At 41.6% G+C, this 18,820-nt stretch overlaps 2 protein-coding genes across 2 annotated transcripts in view; both read right to left on the minus strand.

The window, feature by feature from the left end:
• Window positions 1-13,227, minus strand: part of LOC140271268 (ladderlectin-like) — a 37,434-nt gene extending 24,207 nt beyond the window's left edge. The window contains exons 1-3 of the mRNA XM_072366409.1: window positions 13,102-13,227; window positions 12,511-12,645; window positions 12,178-12,292 (exon numbers count right to left, since the gene is read on the minus strand). Coding sequence (XP_072222510.1) covers window positions 12,178-12,292; window positions 12,511-12,645; window positions 13,102-13,227 — 376 coding nt within the window. The remainder of the gene's footprint in view (window positions 1-12,177; window positions 12,293-12,510; window positions 12,646-13,101) is intronic.
• Window positions 2,139-4,081, minus strand: LOC140271114 (galactose-specific lectin nattectin-like). The gene is made up of 4 exons (XM_072366185.1): window positions 3,979-4,081; window positions 3,388-3,522; window positions 3,045-3,156; window positions 2,139-2,413 (listed from the first exon to the last, which is right to left on the minus strand). Exons 2-4 carry the CDS (start codon window positions 3,511-3,513, stop codon window positions 2,349-2,351), a joined length of 303 nt encoding a protein of 100 aa, XP_072222286.1. The 5' UTR covers window positions 3,514-3,522; window positions 3,979-4,081; the 3' UTR covers window positions 2,139-2,348.
• Window positions 13,228-18,820: the final 5,593 nt, after the last annotated feature.

Below are 18,820 nucleotides of genomic sequence, written 5' to 3' on the forward strand. Positions count from 1 at the left end.
CAGCAACGACAACGAGTTCTCACTTTAATCCACCTCCTGCCAATCCAGTAGAGTCTCATTTCTCAACAGTGTACCAACAACCAGCTACAGCCAACAAGCCAGGGAGCCACTCCACACTGCCAGCAAGGGCTCCGCTCAACCTTGCATTAGACAACGTACTGGGGAGAGACCTTCACCTCAGTGAGCAATATAAATATCAAGTGTTGATCTCGGGTACTTAATTTCTCAGGTGAAAAGTGTGCCAAATTGGAGCCTGGCTCCTGGAGGTCGGTTGAGGAAGTGGATGACGGCGGCTCTGAGAAGGTAAGCCGGCCGAAGTTGGGAAATTTTTCTCGGGGGAAATAGACCAAATTGGAGTCCTGGAGCCTGGTTGTTTTGCAAAGTACCATGAAGTACCAGGGGGCTTGGACGGGAGTGTGTGCCCGAGGAGGACTGCTTAAGTGTGGCTGAGTGTTCCAGGCCAGGAAATCTAGCCCCCAAAGTGAGGCAAGTAAGAATGGGGCACTTTTTACTGATAAAAGTTCCCCAAACTGAAGCAAGTAAAAATGGGGAACTTTTAACTCATTAAAGCTCCCCCAAGTGAAGTAAGTAAGAATGGCACACTTTTCATCAGTTAAAAGTGTTCCAAAATGAAGTAATCATGGGGCACCCTTAACCAAAAAAAGTTCCCCAAAGGGAAGGAAGTAAATATGGCACACTTTTTATCAGTTAAAAGTGTTTGAAAATGCAGCATGTAAACAAAGGGTTAACTTTGGTACACTTTCGTAGTTTAAAAAGTGTCCTGAATTGGACTCATTTTTGCGGATGATCCAATTATAGACCGGATTGGAACCGGTACTCCAGCGGGTGTCGACGGGAGTGTGTGCCTGAGGAGGACTGCTTAAGTGTGGCTGAGTGTTTCAGGCCAGGAAACCTAGCCCCCAAAGTGAGGCAAGTAATAATGGGGCACGTTTAACTAATAAAAGTTCCCCAAACTAAAGCAAGTAAAAATGGGGAACTTTTAACTCATTAAAGCTCCCCGAAGTGAAGTAAGTAAGAATGGCACACTTTTAATCAGTTAAAAGTGTTCCAAAATGAAGTAATTATGGGGCACCCTTAACAAATAAAACTGCCCCAATGTGAATGAAGTAAATATGGCACACTTTTTATCAGTTAAAAGGGTTTGAAAATGCAGCATGTAAACAAAGGATTAACTTTGGAACACTTTCGTTATTTAAAAAGTGTCCTGAATTGGACTGATTTTTGCGGATGGTCCAATTATAGACCGGATTGGAACTGGTGCTCCTGCGGGTGTCAATGGGAGTGTGTGCCCGAGGAGGACTGCTGAAGTGTGGCTGAGTGTTCCAGGCCAGGAAATCTAGCCCCCAAAGTGAGGCAAGTAAGAATGGGGCACGGTTAACTGATAAAAGTCCCCCAAACTGAAGCAAGCAAAATGGGGAACTTTTAACTCATTAAAGCTCCCCGAAGTGAAGCAAGTAAGAATGGGACACTTTTAATCAGTTAAAAGTGTTCCAAAATGAAGTAATTATGGGGCACCCTTAACAAATAAAACTGCCCCAATGTGAATGAAGTAAATATGGCACACTTTTTATCAGTTAAAAGGGTTTGAAAATGCAGCATGTAAACAAAGGGTTAACTTTGGAACACTTTCGTTATTTAAAAAGTGTCCTGAATTGGACTGATTTTTGCGGATGGTCCAATTATAGACCGGATTGGAACTGGTGCTCCTGCGGGTGTCAATGGGAGTGTGTGCCTGAGGAGGACTGCTTAAGTGTGGCTGAGTGTTCCAGGCCAGGAAATCTAGCCCCCAAAGTGAGGCAAGTAAAAATGGTGCACTTTTTACTGATAAAAGTTCCCCAAACTGAAGCAAGCAAAATGGGGAACTTTTAACTCATTAAATAGACTATGCAAAGGTACTAATCATGGCAACTCAAGAACAATAGAGGCAAACAATGATTCATTTCTCTCAAGCATCATTAAGTGTTAAGTTTCCCTCAAGTGTCTTGTAAACATGCACGTTGTGGGCAGAGAAGAAGCCTCTAATGTAGGCCCACATGTTCACACAGATAACTTCAGTCAGCTGCACCAAAAACATAAAACCATAGAAAGGACACAAGAAATCACAGAACAAAGAGTGATTCAGAACAGCATTTGGAGGATTTTTATTGAACATGCAGATAAAGTCTACAGTGAAATTAATAACTGCAGAGTTAATATATGATGAAAAACAATCACAAATCATAATCATAAGAGCTCTGCTGCTCTGTGTTAATCTGGAAGTGTTTGATTAGAACAGAAAAGAGTGATGAGGCCTGAGATTATCCTTGTTGCTGACATGGCCGGATGCATCACAGCTTCTTGGCACAAATGAAAGATCTTCCACCTGTACATGATCCATCGTTCCAGTACGTTACTGTTCATGGATATTTTGGAAAAACAAACACAGAGAAACATGCATTAATTTAGGTTTTTACACAAGCTTGTTCCTGTTCCAGTGCATAAGAGTGTGTTGAATATCTCTGTCTGTAAATGTTCAAATGCTTCTTAAACACGACACTGTGACCCTACTGCACAAAGTGGGCTGTGATGTCTCCAAATATCTCAATAAAAAATCAACATCTTAAAACAAATACTTATATTTGTGCCAAGAGTCTTGTTAGGGAAATATTTTCCATTATTGAAAAATTGGAAAAATGTGAAAGACGTCTGTCATTTTGACAGATTTAAACATGGGAACAAGCAGCAGAATCTAAAGTAGTTCATGGCAAGAGTTCAAGCCAGCACCCATTTTAAGTCAAGGCCAACCATGATGGTGCTCTGGGTTCATTGTAGCCTGCAGCAGCTTGAATGAGTTAGTTTCATGTTATTTCCTGTAAATAGTTTGTTCACATATCAGTTGTAATTGAGCTCTTCAGTGAAAATGAAGTGTTGATATTTAAACATTCTGCTGTCACTGCAACTTCATGTGATGTCGACATAAAAAGTGAGAACACTGTCAGTGTCCATATGTTGTCCATAAAGTGTAGAGTAACCTCTGTTTGTACCTCCGAAATTGATCTCAAGGCAGTGCTCATTTCCTTTATGGTTGTCAGGCTGCCCCCTAAACCAGCGCAAATAGTCAAAGTGTGATCCATCACTCCACAGCCACCTTTTCTCCTGAAAGAGGAAATACAATGTGTTGTATGGAGACATGTATGACAGTATTATATAATCAGATTTAACAATGCTGCAACCTGCTGCCTCATAAAAGACCATTTATTAAGTGTGTGTTTGAGTTATGTGTCAACAAAACATTACAAATGAATAATTGTATTATATTAGTAATGTAAAATACTATCACACATTAAGTAGAAACCTTTATTTGATAAATTGCACCGTGTAACTTACTGCGACCGCGTCAGAACCTCCAACCCAGGTGTGGTAATGAGCGCCGGTCACTCTCTTAACCAGGTTACTGAGGAAGATGTTCTCATCAGCAGAGTGGATTGAAGCCAGATTCCCACCAATAGACATGCAAAAATGCTGACAATAAAAACAGAGGTGCTTAAGATTCTGGTGCTTGTTTTATATCAGAGACATCGTAGGAATTATATATTTGTTAATCTCATTTTGACTGTACTGAAACAGAATTTCTCCAGCATAAAAAACGATCAATAGCTCTAATTTCTTGTCACTGAATGTCTGTGGAAGGTACCAAATATACAGATATAAATATATACAATCATAGGCATGAAGGCAGGTCCTCAGCCTTGGATATCTCACAGCTTGTGTCTCTGGCATTATATCAATGATAAATTCAGAGCTCCACTGCAGCAGGAAGGAAATGTTCAGGCAGGAACTGTTGTGGGACACTTATTGAGCTCAGTTCATCTAAAACCACATTAGTTTTTGTTTTGGAAAACTCAGGAAATATTTCACAATATTTCACACTTGACTTGTTCCTTCAGCAATAAGCGATATCTTTGTTTTTTCACTGACCTCTGCATCAATCCAAGACTTTGCTGTGCGGTAGAAAATGAAACAGCGAGAGCCGAACTGCGTCCAACCAGAAGGACAGCCAGAGGAACAGCCAGGAGGAACTGTCACAGTTTTTATATTAGACAGAAGATCATCAGTGCAAAATACAGGAATTTGATCCATGATCAAAGCTGCACTTTTCACTTTGATTCCTGCCATCAAAATCTTTTATTTTTCTGAGAATCTGCTTCTTGAAGCTCAACAGGAAATAAAATTAGAACCACTTACCTGGCGCTTCACCTGCATCCTGGACAGACCCCAGTGAAGAAAAAAACACATGGAAACCAATGAATAGTTTTTACTTTTCAACAGGAACATGTTCCCATCTTGTATTTAGACTAAAAATATGTTAGTTATGAAGCTGCAGTACTGTGTTGGGCTTGAATGTGTGTTATATGAGTTTAACTGCTGTTGTGCTCCCACATTAGATTTGATAACAGCTGCTGCTTTTATTTTCATACCTTCCTACACCTGTGAACAACCTGCTAACAACTAATACTATAGTTCTGCTCTGGAGCATTCCTTATCACTGATAAAACAAGTAAAAGTTATGTTAGAAAGTTGCTCTGGGTTAAAGCAAACTTCAGAGATCATCATTTATTTTTAATATTTTCTCTTTTGTCCCAACGGTAGTTGAGAGTGAGCTGAGTGTTGCTCCGTCTCAGAGGAGGAAAGTAGAAACAGTGGAAATGAAAGACCATGAAAGTGAGTTAGTTTTACTTACACTGTCAACAATCAGTAGGCCACTGATGAAACAGAAGAAGAAAACCAAGTGAAAACCTGATGCCATCTGAGGAGAGACATTAAAGAAATAAAAGTAGTCACGATCAGAACATCAACAACTGTGCAGATAGATTAACTGTAATTTATCTAACATTAAATGATTGTTCGATAATTGAGAATAATGCCCGTGTTACCTTTGCTGCAGTGGATCCTGACTCAGAGACGCTGAACACAAACAGGAGAACGGCGCTTTTATACGTTTTCAGGTGGTTCTGGAATGTTGAATGAAACGAGGAAGCAGATGTCTTGTGGATGATGTATGGATGAACATTTCTGTCTTTCCAAAGAATGAATTCCAACTCAAACCAATCAAACAAGTTTACGTTACATATGGCAGAAATGAGCTCCTGGCTGTTACTGTAATGGGACGTCTTCCACCTATATGTTGTGTAACATCAGGTGACATTTCTGGCTGCTTGCCTCACACCCCTCTCATTCTCATTCCCTTTACATTCAGAGAGGAAATTCTTGGCCTTGATTATAAGTGGCACTTAATAGCTGGGTTCGCTGGTGCTGCTGCCTTCCTCATTCTTCTACAAACCGTAAGTTATCATTATCACAAGATATTCTTATTAATATATGAAACAACGTAGTGTGCGTTCATGCTGTCTGCAATGAAATGAGTCAAGTTTTTATTGTTGTATACAGATAACAATGGGACTTCACCACCGGTAAAGAAACTCTTGGACCCAGAGCTCCTTCAGATATTGCAATAATTTAAGAATTAAAAATTACACATATGTGACATCTAATTAAACTATAAAGTGAAAAATAAAACAATAGAAATGGAGGATAAAAATATCAAACAGCATAGAAGTAAGAAAATATACAACATGTACAATGAGTGCAAAGTATTCACGAAGGTCAGTAGTCTGATGGCTTGTGGGTAGAAACTATATCTGAACCTGCTGATGTGGATGCTCCTGCACCACCTGCAGATGTCAGGAGTGTGAAGACTTTGTGGCTGGGATCAGAGATTATCCACTGGGCCTTCCTCCTTCAGTGCTTTCTGTAGAGGTCCTGGATGGCTGGCAGTTCAGTCCTCGATCTGACCACCCCATGTAGAGCTATGTGGTCCAGAGAATTACGACTGTGGTATCAGCCAGACCGAATACTCTCTGGTGCATAGGTAGAAGTTGGTGAGTATTCTGGAGTCCATGCCAAACCTCCTCAGCTGCTGTGGAAAGGAATAGTTTCCTCGCTCCTTTCGTGATGTGACCAGCTCAGATTGTCACTGATGTTGAGCCCCAAGAATCTCAAGCAGCAGACTCTGTCCACCTGTCCAACACCCAGTTGCATAAGGAGACATTGATGTAGAGATCCTGGAGGTTGGGACAAGCCTGGGTGGAACTATGGTGCTGAAAGCAGACCAGTATTCCATAAACAGCATCCATACATACAGTATGTGTTCTTCTGGTCCAGGTGGAAGAGGGCAGTGTGAGTGCTACTCCAATATGACATTCTTCATGCATTTGTGAACATATTCAGGTATGTAGCCCCTGATGTTATCAGTAGAATTTTGGAAAACTTCCCAGTCCAAAGGGCAGAAGCAAATGAGCAGTCAGACAGGATGATGTCTTATTGGCTGGTCCAGCACTGGACCGAGTGAGTCATTGGCTTCTTGCGCCTCAGCCTGTCTGAAGGCTGGCATCAACAGGACTGAGGAGCGATCTGAAGGCTGGTGTAGAACAGATTGATATATATCTCAATATGTACTCTGAAGTAAGTAGACACTGTGAACTCCACAACATTCTGAAGTAAGTTACTCATTTAGAGTTAAACTCAACTTGGTTTCCCAACACTGGCAGGCTTTGTAGGAACATGAACGAAGGACTGGCTTCTTGCCAGTCGATAATTTCATACAGTTAGTCCAGCACCTGTGAGAGGGGTCTTTTTGGGTCTTTTTTATCACTCTGTGGTGTTTTGCCTCTTCTTCTTTACTGTAGTCATGTTGTGTGTCACCATAGTTTGTAACAGATCTCCCTGAGTTTCTCTTAAAATAAACACTTTGGTCCCAGGTCCACTCAGAGCCCAATGACTAGCATCTCTCCCGGGGTTGTGATGAGGACCTTTTGGCCAAGAAGTGGAACCATCAGAAGTGGTCAGAACCATTCCAAGTGCAGCTCACCACCCACGCTGCTGTGAAGGTTGCTGTGATGACCACCTGGTGCCGTGCCAGCGTTTGTAGGAAGGTCCTGAGTTAATAGACGACTCCTCTTCTGCGGCGCACCTAAAGAGGAATTTTTGGAACGAGCCTCACAGTTTAAAGTTTTCTTCCTGATGAAGCGTTGACACAAAATGCTGTTTAGTTCCTTGAGTACAGATCATCTTACTGGAAACAAGTTGCTGTGTTCACATTCACTCAATGTTTTAAATACCTTCTGGATCACATATGCCGATAAAAGCATGGGTTAGGTTCAACAGAAATAATTAATCATTAGTTTTACATACGCTCATTACTCAGATATTCATCACAAAAACATAACAGGTTTAAAAATTAAAGATCACAAAGCAGCAGCTTTGTGATGCTCTAGTATTTTTATACAGGTGCATTAACTTTGAGTGTAAAATAAAAAATACTAAAAAAATAAAACATTTTTTTATGTGGATCATTACTCATCTGATTGTGTTTAAGCTCTGTTTTTAAGTTAAATACTCAGATCTGAACACTAAGGTAATTCAGAAACTACAGTAACTTTCTGGTCATATTTTTCTTACTCTTAATTCTAATTCAGAGCAGAACTTACATAAGGCCTTTAGATTTTTATGTAAAGGTAACCCAGGTCAAACAGATACGATCATAACTTGACAGGCAGGAAGAAACTGGTTTATTGTTATCTAACTTCCTTTAGATGTGGATAACATTCAGGACAGCTGTCAATCTTCCCAGGACTGGACGTCCCAGCAAGTTCACCCCAAGGTCAAAAAGCCAAGAGCTACATCTCAGACTCTACAGGCCTCAGTTAGCATGTTAAAGGTTAAAGGTCATGTCAACACAATTAGAAAAAGACCGAACAAGTATGGCTTGTTTGGAAGGGCTGCAGGAGGAAGCTTCTTCTCTCTAAAAAGAACATGGCAGCACAGCTTAGGTTTGCAAAGCTGCATCTGAACAAACTGAAGATGACATCATCAAATTCATGCTTTAAATTCAATCTATATTGAATCAATAATGAACCGATCAATCCTGAAAAAATCCAAATACACGATTTAGAATAAAGTTCACTTTGTAACTGTTGGGAGACCAGGCCGGTGACGTTTGGACCTCAGTGTTTGTGAGAAAGCCAACAGGTGAAACGCCATCTACTGGTGAAAGGCAGTAATGCGACTGAACAGGTCAGAACATGTTCAGCCACACAAATGAGCAGCAGACCAGCAAGTGAGCAGACTGTGTGAAGCTGCGTGGACTTTCTGTTTGTTTCTCATACCTTTTGTGCGTTCTTGAGGAAATGTAAGTGCTTTTTAATTCTTAGTCATGGATCTGTTGATGATTTATTCCAGTTTGTGTGACATGAAAGTATTTTGTGTGATTACTTCAATATATAAGGCTCCAAGGATGTTAAGTATGCCCTGCCTCTGCTGACATTATGTTGGAATTTGTACAGTCTCCTCCGCCAATTATATTGCATTTCTGTTGTTGTGTTATGCTTAAGTAACAGTTTGCACTTAAGTAAGGGATATTACTGGTAAGCTTTTGATCATATGGCAGTTTATTTATGAATGTTTATTCTGATTTAACTGTTAAATTATATTTTGAGCATATTTATGATACATTTTATTGCTTTCCATATATTTTCAGACCACACACACACGTGCATTTGTTGTACAGTGATGTTAAAGTTCAACAACATTCATTAAAGAAGACACATCAGATCTCTCTGTCCAAGTGCCTTGATTCTCTAATTGGATTCATAGTCCATAATCCACCGCCTCAACCAGCAATCCTTCTTTCGGAGTCTCCCCCCTCAAACATTGGTCCTTCGAGCCGGATTGAGTGCAACTATCGAAGAGGATCATGGCCGATGCAGCATCAGGCGGTGCAGAGCCCCGAAGACATCCACAGAGAAAGCGTCGCTTACCTGCTTATCTGGAGGACTACCAGGTAGCATTCCAGACATCTTTGCTCCCAGATCCACCTACTGCTGCTTCCTGCTCTTGCAGCCACCACAGCAGTAATTATTCAGTTGGTACATATCCCAGTCAGGGTGTCTCGACTGCACAAGCTGCTATCTTGGAAGAGAGAATAAATCAGTTGGAGCTGGAAGATATCCGCTGTATGATTGAGCATGAGACTGACTTCGAGTGCAAACTGCTGGATGATCAAACCAAGGAAGCACAGCAGCTCCAAGATGAAGTACTTAAAGCCAGAGAAGCACTCACTCTGTGGCTAGAAAGAGAGCAGCGCCTAACGAGGGCCGAACAGGGGCTTGAGATTGCTAAGCTTTGTTCTTCGATGCTTTCCAGTAGCTGGACAGCTGCACCTTCATCTGCGCACTCTGACAAGTCAGACGCTTTCCAGGACTTATCCACACCAGCGCAGGCAAGGCAGGCCGACATGCTTCCATCTGCTACCCAGCCCTCGCTGTCAACTCAGTTACCTTCAACACCAGCTCCTGTGGTGTACCCGCCTGTTCCTGCCCCCCGGTTATGTAACCACTCATTCTGGTCTCTACAGTGCTTCCTACGGGACCACAGCAAATGCTGCAACCTGCTGCCACCCCAGCGATACATGCTCCACTGGCAAACCCAACAGTCCAGCTCCAGGTTTCAGTACCCAAGGCCCATTGATCTGTGACACTAATTCACATCACTACATCACTTCAGCACCTCTGATCCATTCTACACCGCAGGTGGCATCGTTTTTGGAGTTGCAACTTCCTAGTGGCCCAGCAACGGCAACGAGTTCACACTTTAATCCACCTCCTGCCAATCCAGTAGAGTCTCAGTTCTCAACAGTGTACCAACATGCTTACAGCTACAGCCAACAAGCCAGGAGCCACTCAACACTGCCAGCAAAGGAGTCAGGGAACGTCAGGGAAAGTGACTTTGCTCTGCTCAACTTTGCATTAGACAATGTACTGGGGAGCAACCTTCACCTCAGTGAGCAATATAAATATCAAGTGTTGATCTCGGGTACTTAATTTCTCGGGGGGAAAAGTGTGCCAAATTGGAGCCTGGCTCCTGGAGGTCGGTTGAGGCAGCTGATGAGGGCAGCTCTGGGGAGGTAAGCCGGCCGAAGTTGGGAAATTTCTCTAGGGGGAAATAGACCAAATTGGAGTCCTGGAGCCTGGTTGTTTTGAAAAGTACCATGAAGTACCAGGGGGCTTGGACGGGAGTGTGTGCCCGAGGAGGACTGCTTAAGTGTGGCTGAGTGTTCCAGGCCAGGAAACCTAGCCCCCAAAGTGAGGTAAGTAAGAATGGGGCATGCTTGACTAATAATAGTTCCCCAAACTGAAGCAAGTAAAATGGGGAACTTTTAACTCATTAAATAGACAATAGAGGCAAACTATGATTCATTTCTCTCAAGCATCATTAAGTGTTAAGTTTCCCTCAAGTGTCTTGTAAACGTGCACGTTGTGGGCAGAGAAGAAGCCTCTAATGTAGGCCCACATGTTCACACAGATAACTTCAGTCAGCTGCACCAAAAACATAAAACCATAGAAAGGACACAAGAAATCACAGAACAAAGAGGGATTCAGAACAGCATTTGGAGGATTTTTATTGAACATGCAGATAAAGTCTACAGTCAATTTAATAACTGCAGAGTTAATATATGATGAAAAAGAATCATAATCATAAGAGCTCTGCTGCTCTGTGTTAATCTGGAAGTGTTTGATTAGAACAGAAAAGAGTGATGAGGCCTGAGATTATCCTTGTTGCTGACATGGCCGGATGTTTCACAGCTTCTTGGCACAAATGAAAGGATTTGCTTGTGTACACGGTCTGTCGTTCCAGTACGGTCCTGTTCAGGGATTTTTTGGAAAAAACAAACATGGAGAAACATGCATTATTTTAAGTTTTACACAAGCTTGTTCCTGCTCCAGTGCATAAGAGTGTGTTGAATATCTCTGTCTGTAAATGTTCAAATGCTTCTTAAACACGACACTGTGACCCTACTGCACAAAGTGGGCTGTGATGTCTCCAAATATCTCAATAAAAACCAACATCTTAACATAACATATGTATGTATACATATATACACTTGTGCCAAGTGTCTTGTTAGGGAAATATTTTCCATCATTGAAAAGTGGAAAAATGTGAAAGACGTCTGTCATTTTGACAGATTTAAACATGGGAACAAGCACCCGAATCTTAAGTAGTTCATAGCAACACTGTCTCTTATAAACCACATGCAGTAGACCTCCTGTCCAGTTTGGGGTGAGACTGTGTTATTAATTAGCTATTCTACAGGCTCATGTCTTCATCATCTATGACCTTGAAACTGTACTTCATATAACTTGCTATCCGGATGCTACAGCACACTGAAGAGCTACGGACTGCTGGCCTGAAGCTCATCTGTGGTACTGTTCAGACTTGGTGCTAACTAGCTTGGTGCTAATGGTGTAAACTTGCTGAAATTTATTACACAAAAAGGGCAACGCATTGTTCAGTCAGCATAAACTTAAGAAAAAACACATTCAGCGGAGATCTTGCCATCAAAAATCACAGCTGACTTTCCACGTGAAGCAGGATTTAGTTGTTTGTACTACGACACGGCCTTTCCATTTTCTGTTAATTAGTTTTTTGCTTTGTAACTGTGTTTTTCCACTTGTAGTTTTGTGTCGGCACGTGTTTTAAAAAAATATATAAATGTGTTTCCCAAAATGTTTTTACATTTTTTTTGCTAAATTGTAATTTTTTTAAATGTGAATTTGTTTCTTAATTTTTTTTTTTTTTAATTTGTTAGTTTTTTTTTTAATTATGTGTTAGTGTTTTTTCTTTTTTAATTTTTTCACTACTCTGTGTCGGAGTCCTCCTGAAGAGTTCCCTCCGTGATTCGGACACAGAGTAGTGAAAAAATTAATACATGTAAAGTTGTCTTTCTGAGGCTAAAACACAAAGCCAAATGCCAGCTGTTGCTGCAGCAGTCTCCTTTGTTTGACTTTGCTCAAGCCAGCACCCATTTTAAGTCAAGGCCAACCATGATGGTGCTCTGGGTTCATCGTAGCCTGCAGCAGCTTGAATGAGTTAGTTTCATGTTATTTCCTGTAAATAGTTTGTTCACATATCAGTTGTAATTGAGCTCTTCAGTGAAAATTAAGTGTTGATATTTAAACATTCTGCTGTCACTGCGACTTCATGTGAAGTCGACATAAAAAGTGAGAACACTGTCAGTGTCCATATGTTGTCCATAAAGTGTAGCGTAACCTCTGTTTGTACCTCTGAAATTGATCTCAATACACGGCTCTCTTCTTCCTCTATGGTTGTTCGGCTCTCCTTGAGCCCAGCGCCTGTAGTCAAAGTGTGATCCATCACTCCACAGCCACCTTCTGTCCTGAAAGAGGAAACACAATGTGTTGTATGGAGACATGTATTACAGTATCATATAATCAGATTTAACAATGCTGCAACCTGCTGCCTCATAAAAGACCATTTAATAAGTGTGTGTTTGAGTTATGTGTCAACAATGAATAATTGTATTATATTAATGTAAAATACTCTCACACATTAAGTAGACACCTGATTTGATTTGAATTGCACCGTGTAACTTACTGCGACCGCATCAAAGCCTCCAACCCAAGTATAGAGATGAGCACCGGTCACTCTCTTAACCAGGTTACTGAGGAAGATGTTCTCATCAGCAGAGTGGATTGAAGCCAGATTCCCACCAACAGAGATGCAAAAATGCTGACAATCAAAACAGAGGTGCTTAAGATTCTGGTGCTTGTTTTATATCAGAGACATGGTAGGAATTATATATTTGTTAATCTAATTTTGACTGTACTGAAACAGTCTTTCTCCAGCATAAAAAACAATCAATATTTCTAATTTCTTGTCACTGAATGTCTATACAAGGTACCAAATATACAGATATAAATATATACAATCATAGGCATGAAGGCAGGTCCTCAGCCTTGGATATCTCACAGCTTGTGTCTCTGGCATGATATCAATGATAAATTCAGAGCTCCACTGCAGCAGGAAGGAAATGTTCAGGCAGGAACTGTTGTGGGACACTTATTGAGCTCAGTTCATCTAAAACCACATTAGTTTTTGTTTTGGAAAACTCAGTAAATATTTCACAATATTTCACACTTGACTCGTTCCTTCAGCAATAATCAATGTCTTTGTTTTTTCACTGACCTCTGCATCAATCCAAGACTTTGCTGTGCGGTAGAAAATGAAACAGCGAGAGCCGAACTGCGTCCAACCAGGAGGACAGCCAGAGGGACAGCCAGGAGGAACTGCCACAGTTGTTGTATTAGACATAAGATAAAAGTGCAAAATACAGGAATTTGATCCATGATCAAAGATGCACTTTTATCTTTGATTCCTGCCATCAAAACCTTTTATTTTTCTGTAAATCTACAGCAGAGAATCTGCTTCTTGAAGCTCAACAGGAAATAAAATTAGAACAACTTACCTGGCGCTTCACCTGCATCCTGCATCCAGTGAAGAAAAAAACACATGGAAACCAATGAATAGTTTTTACTTTTCAACAGGAACATGTTCCCATCTTGTATTTAGACTAAAAAGACGGTAGTTATGAAGCTGCAGTACTGTGTTGGGCTTGAATGTGTGTTATATGAGTTTAACTGCTGTTGTGCTCCCACATTAGATTTGATAACAGCTGCTGCTTTTATTTTCATACCTTCTTACACCTGTGAACAACCTGCTAACAACTAATACTATAGTTCTGCTCTGGAGCATTCCTTATCAATGAGAAAACAGGTAAAAGTTATGTTAGAAAGTTGCTCTGGGTTAAAGCAAACTTCAGAGATCATCATTTATTTTTAATATTTTCTCTTTTGTCCCAACGGTAGTTGAGAGTGAGCTGAGTGTTGCTCCGTCTCAGAGGAGGAAAGTAGAAACAGTGGAAATGAAAGACCATGAAAGTGAGTTAGTTTTACTTACACTGTCAACAATCAGTAGGCCACTGATGAAACAGAAGAAGAAAACCAAGTGAAAACCTGATGCCATCTGAGGAGAGACATTAAAGAAATAAAAGTAGTCACGTTCAGAACATCAACAACTGTGCAGACAGATTAACTGTAATTTGTCTAACATTAAATGATTGTTCGATAATTGAGAATAATGCCCGTGTTACCTTTGCTGCAGTGGATCCTGACTCAGAGACGCTGAACACAAACAGGAGAACGGCTCTTTTATACGTTTTCAGGTGGTTCTGGAATGTTGAATGAAATGAGGAAGCAGATGTCATGTGAAATAAGCTCTTGGTTGTGACGTCTACCACTTTTTTAAAATTATGATCCATCCATCCATTTTCCCGTCAATCCGTCGGTCAGGTAGTGGGTGGGCTGGAGCCTATCCCAGCAGTCATCGGGCGAGAGGCGGGGTACACCCTGGACAAGTCGCCAGTCCATCACAGGGCCACATTAGATTATGATATTAATTCAAATAAAAAAGTGAAAAATAAAACAATAGAAATGGAGGACAAAAATATCAATGTATTGCCAACTCAACAGAACCTAAAACTCTGGTAAAAGGAGACGCGTTATGTTCATTATGTTCAGGTACTGCAACTCTAAGGCAAATTCTGTCAGGTTTTAAGGTTAGTCTGTCACAAGGCCGGTATACATGGCAACATAACCAAGTATTAAGCAGCTTAGCTACAGGTATTGAAGGTAAACAAAGGCAGGTGAATTTAGGAGGGTCTAAGGTGAAGAGAGTGGCAATTCAGTTTGTTCAAGAGGGGGAGAAAGTTAATAAGATAATAAGGAGGCAAGGCAGCTTAGAGGATGCTTGTGATTGGGAGATGCAGGTAGATTTAGGAGGAAAGCTTGTTGTTCCCCAGGAAATAGCCTCTATAAATCTAAGGCCGGATATAGTCTTGTGGTCTAGGAGTGGAACATGAGTCTATTTGATAGAGCTGACTGTTCCTTGGGAGGAATTAGTATGACTAACCCACTCACAGGTGAAAGCATCTCTCCTTGATGCAGCAGCCGGTGTGCTGCATCTCTTTAAGCCTGGTGACGGGGTTGTGATGAGGACCTTTTGGCCAAGAAGTGGAACCATCAGAAGTGGTCAGAACCATTCCAAGTGCTGCTCACCACCCAAGCTGCAGTGAAGGCTGCTGTGATAAAAACCTGGTGCCGCGTTTGTAGGAAGGTCCTGAGTTAACAGACGACTCCTCTGCTGCGGTGCACCTAAAGAGGAATTTTTTAAACGATTCTCACAGATTAAAGTTTTCTTCCTGATGAGATATTGTCGCAAAATGCTGTTTAGTTCCTTGAGTACAGATCATCTTACTGGAAACAAGTTGCTGTGTTCACATTCAGTCAATGTTTTAAATACTTTCTGGATCACATATACAGATAAAAGCATGGGTTAGGTTAAACAGAAATAATTAATCATTACTTTTACATACGCTCATTACTCAGATATTCATCACAAAAACATAACAGGTTTAAAAATAAAAGATCACAAAGCAGCAGCTTGGGTGATGAGTGTAAAATAAAAAATACTGAAAAAATAAAGCATTTTTTTATATGGATTATTACTCATCTGATTGTGTTTAAGCTCTGTTTTTAAGTTAAATACTCAGATCTGAACACTAAGGTAATTCAGAAACTACAGTAACTTTCTGGTTTTTAGTTTTCATATTTTTCTTACTCTTAATTCTAATTCAGAGCAGAACTTACATAAGGCCTTTAGATTCTTATGTCAGGGTAACCCAGGTCAAACATATATTATCATAACTTGACAGGCAGGAAGAAACTGGTTGATTGTTATCTAACTTCCTTTAGATGTGGAAAACATTCAGGACAGCTGTCAATCTTCCCAGGACTGGACGTCCTAGCAAGTTCACCCCAAGGTCAAAAAGCCAAGAGCTACATCTCAGACTCTACAGGCCTCAGTTAGCATGTTAAAGGTTAAAGTTCATGACAGTACAGTTAGAAAAAGACTGAACAAGGATGGCTTGTTTGGAAGGGTTGCAGGAGGAAGCCTCTTCTCTCTAAAAAGAACATGGCAGCACAGCTTTGGTTTGCAAAGCTGCATCTGAACAAACTGAAGATGACATCAAATTCATGCTTTAAATTCAATCTATATTGAATCAATAATGAACCAATCAATCCTGAAAAAATCCAAATAAACAATTTAGAATAAAGTTCACTTTGTAACTGTTGGGAGACCAGGCCGGTGACGTTTGGACCTCAGTGTTTGTGAGAAAGCTAACAGGTGAAACGCCATCTACTGGTGAAAGGCAGTAATGCGACTGAACAGGTCAGAACATGTTCAGCCACACAAATGAGCAGCAGACCAGCAAGTGAGCAGACTGTGTGAAGCTGCGTGGACTTTCTGTTTGTTTCTCATACCTTTTCTGCACTCATGAGGAAATGTAAGTGCTTTTTAATTCTTAGTCATGGATCTGTTGATGATTTATTCCAGTTTGTGTGACATGAAAGTATTTTGTGTGGTTACTTCAATATGTAAGGCTCCAATATTGTTAAGTATGCCCTGCCTCTGCTGACATTATGTTGGAATTTGTACAGTCTCCTCCACCAATTATATTGCATTTCTGTTGTTGTGTTATGCTTAAGTAACAGTTTGGACTTAAGTAAGGGATATTACTGGTAAGCTTTTGATCATATGGCAGTTTATTTATGAATGTTTATTCTGATTTAACTGTTTTTTGTAAGTATATTTTGAGCATATTTCTGATACATTTTATTGCTTTCTATATATTTTCAGACCACACACACACGTGCATTTGTTGTACAGTGATGTTAAAGTTCAACAACATTCATTAAAGAAGACACATCAGATCTCTCTGTCCAAGTGCCTTGATTCTCTAATTGGATTCATAGTCCATAATCCACCGCCTCAACGAGCAATCCTTCTTTCTGAGTCTCCCCCTCAAACATTGGTCCTTCGAGCCGGATGGAGTGCAACTATAGAAGAGTATCATGGACGATGCAGCATCAGGCGGTGCAGAGGCCCGAAGACATCCACAGAGAAAGCACATCTGACCTGCTTTATCTGGAGGATTATCAGGTTGGAGTCCAGCCATCTGTGCACCCAGATCCACCCACTGCTGTTTCCCACTCTAGCAGCCACCACAGCAGTAATTCCGGCAGATCATCCCACAGAGGTTCATACAGCCATAGCAGATCCAGTAGGCACACATGTTACTCAGTTGGTACATATCCCACTCAGGGTGTCTCAACTGCACAAGCTGCTGTCTGGGAAGAGAGAATAAATCAGTTGGAGCTGGAAGATATCCACTGTATGATTGAGCATGAGACTGACTTCGAGTGCAAACTGCTGGATGATCAAACCAAGGAAGCACAGCAGCTCCAAGATGAAGTACTTAAAGCCAGAGAAGCACTCACTCTGTGGCTTGAAAGAGAGCAGCGCCTAACGAGGGCCGAACAGGGGCTTGAGATTGCTAAGCTTTGTTCTTCGATGCTTTCCAGTAGCTGGACAGCTGCACCTTCATCTGCGCACTCTGACAAGTCAGATGCTTTCCAGGACTTATCCACACCAGCGCAGGCAAGGCAGGCCGACATGCTTCCATCTGCTACCCAGCCCTCGCTGTCAACTCAGTTACCTTCAACACCTGCTCCTGTGGTGTACCCGTCTATTCCCCCCCACAAGTTATGCAACCACTCATTCTTGTCTCTACAGTGCCTCCTGCTGGACCACAGCAAATGCTGCAACCTGCTGCCACCCCAGCGATACATGCTCCACTGGCAAACCCAACAGCTCAGCTCCAGGTTTCAGTACCCAAAGCCCACAGGTCTGTGAGACTGAAACATGGCCCGGCATTAGCACCCACTCCTGCGACACAACCTGTGCCACATCCTTCAGCACATGTCATCACTTCAGCACCTCTGACCCATTCTACACCGCAGGTGGGATAGTTTTTGGAGTTGCAACTTCCTAGTGGCCCAGCAACGGCAACGAGTTCACACTTTAATCCACCTCCTGCCAATCCAGTAGAGTCTCAGTTCTCAACAGTGTACCAACATGCTTACAGCTACAGCCAACAAGCCAAGGAGCCACTCAACACTGCCAGCAAAGGAGCTCCACCACTCTCCACGACTCACCAACTGACTGCTCCAGTTCTCTCTACTCCCTACCCTGGTTACACACCTCTCGTCAGAGCCGAGTTACTCTTTTCATCAGCCCTTGGAATCCCTCGACCTTCCCTGCCAGTGTTTGAGAGTAGTTGGTAACGTGACTCTCAAACAACCTTCCCCTCAGTGAGCAATATAAATATCAAGTGTTGATCTCGGGTACTTAATTTCTCGGGGGAAAAGTGTGCCAAGTTGGGGCCTGGCTCCTGGAGGTCAGTTGAGGAATCTGATGAGGGCAGCTCTGGGGAGGTAAGCCGGCCGAAGTTTGGAAACTTTTCTCGGGGGAAATAGACCAAATTGGAGTCCTGGAGCCTGGTTGTTTTGCAAAGTACCATGAAGTACCAGGGGGCTTGGAAGGGAGTGTGTGCCCGAGGAAGACTGCTTAAGTGTGGCTGAGTGTTCCAGGCCAGGAAACCTAGCCCCCAAAGTGAGGTAAGTAAGAATGGGGCACGGTTAACTGATAAAAGTTCCCCAAACTGAAGCAAGTAAAAATGGGGAACTTTTAACTCATTAAAGCTCCCCCAAGTGAAGCAAGTAAGAATGGAACACTTTTCATCAGTTAAAAGTGTTCCAAAATGAAGTAATTATGGCTCCCCCTTAACCAATAAAAGTGCCCCAAAGTGAAGGAAGTAAATATGGCAAATTTTTTATCAGTTAAATGGGTTCGAAAATGCAGCATGTAAACAAAAGGTTAACTTTGGTGCACTTTCGTAGTTTAAAAAGTGTCCTTAATTGGACTCATTTTCTCGGATGGTCTTATT

This window comes from Leuresthes tenuis, unplaced genomic scaffold, assembly GCF_036924035.1.
Source record: "Leuresthes tenuis unplaced genomic scaffold, fLeuTen1.0.hap1 SCAF_16, whole genome shotgun sequence".
In the NCBI taxonomy this organism is placed as follows: Eukaryota; Metazoa; Chordata; class Actinopteri; order Atheriniformes; family Atherinopsidae; genus Leuresthes; species Leuresthes tenuis.

Coding starts and splice junctions, on each gene's coding strand:
- LOC140271114 (XM_072366185.1), bottom strand. CDS start 3,513: ATGTCTATTGGTGGGAATCTGGCTTCAATCCACTCTGCTGATGAGAAC. Junction 3,157..3,387: donor GAGGTTCTGACGCGGTCGCA/GTAAGTTACACG, acceptor TTCCTCTTTCAG/GAGAAAAGGTGGCTGTGGAG. Junction 2,414..3,044: donor CCTTGAGATCAATTTCGGAG/GTACAAACAGAG, acceptor ATCCATGAACAG/TAACGTACTGGAACGATGGA.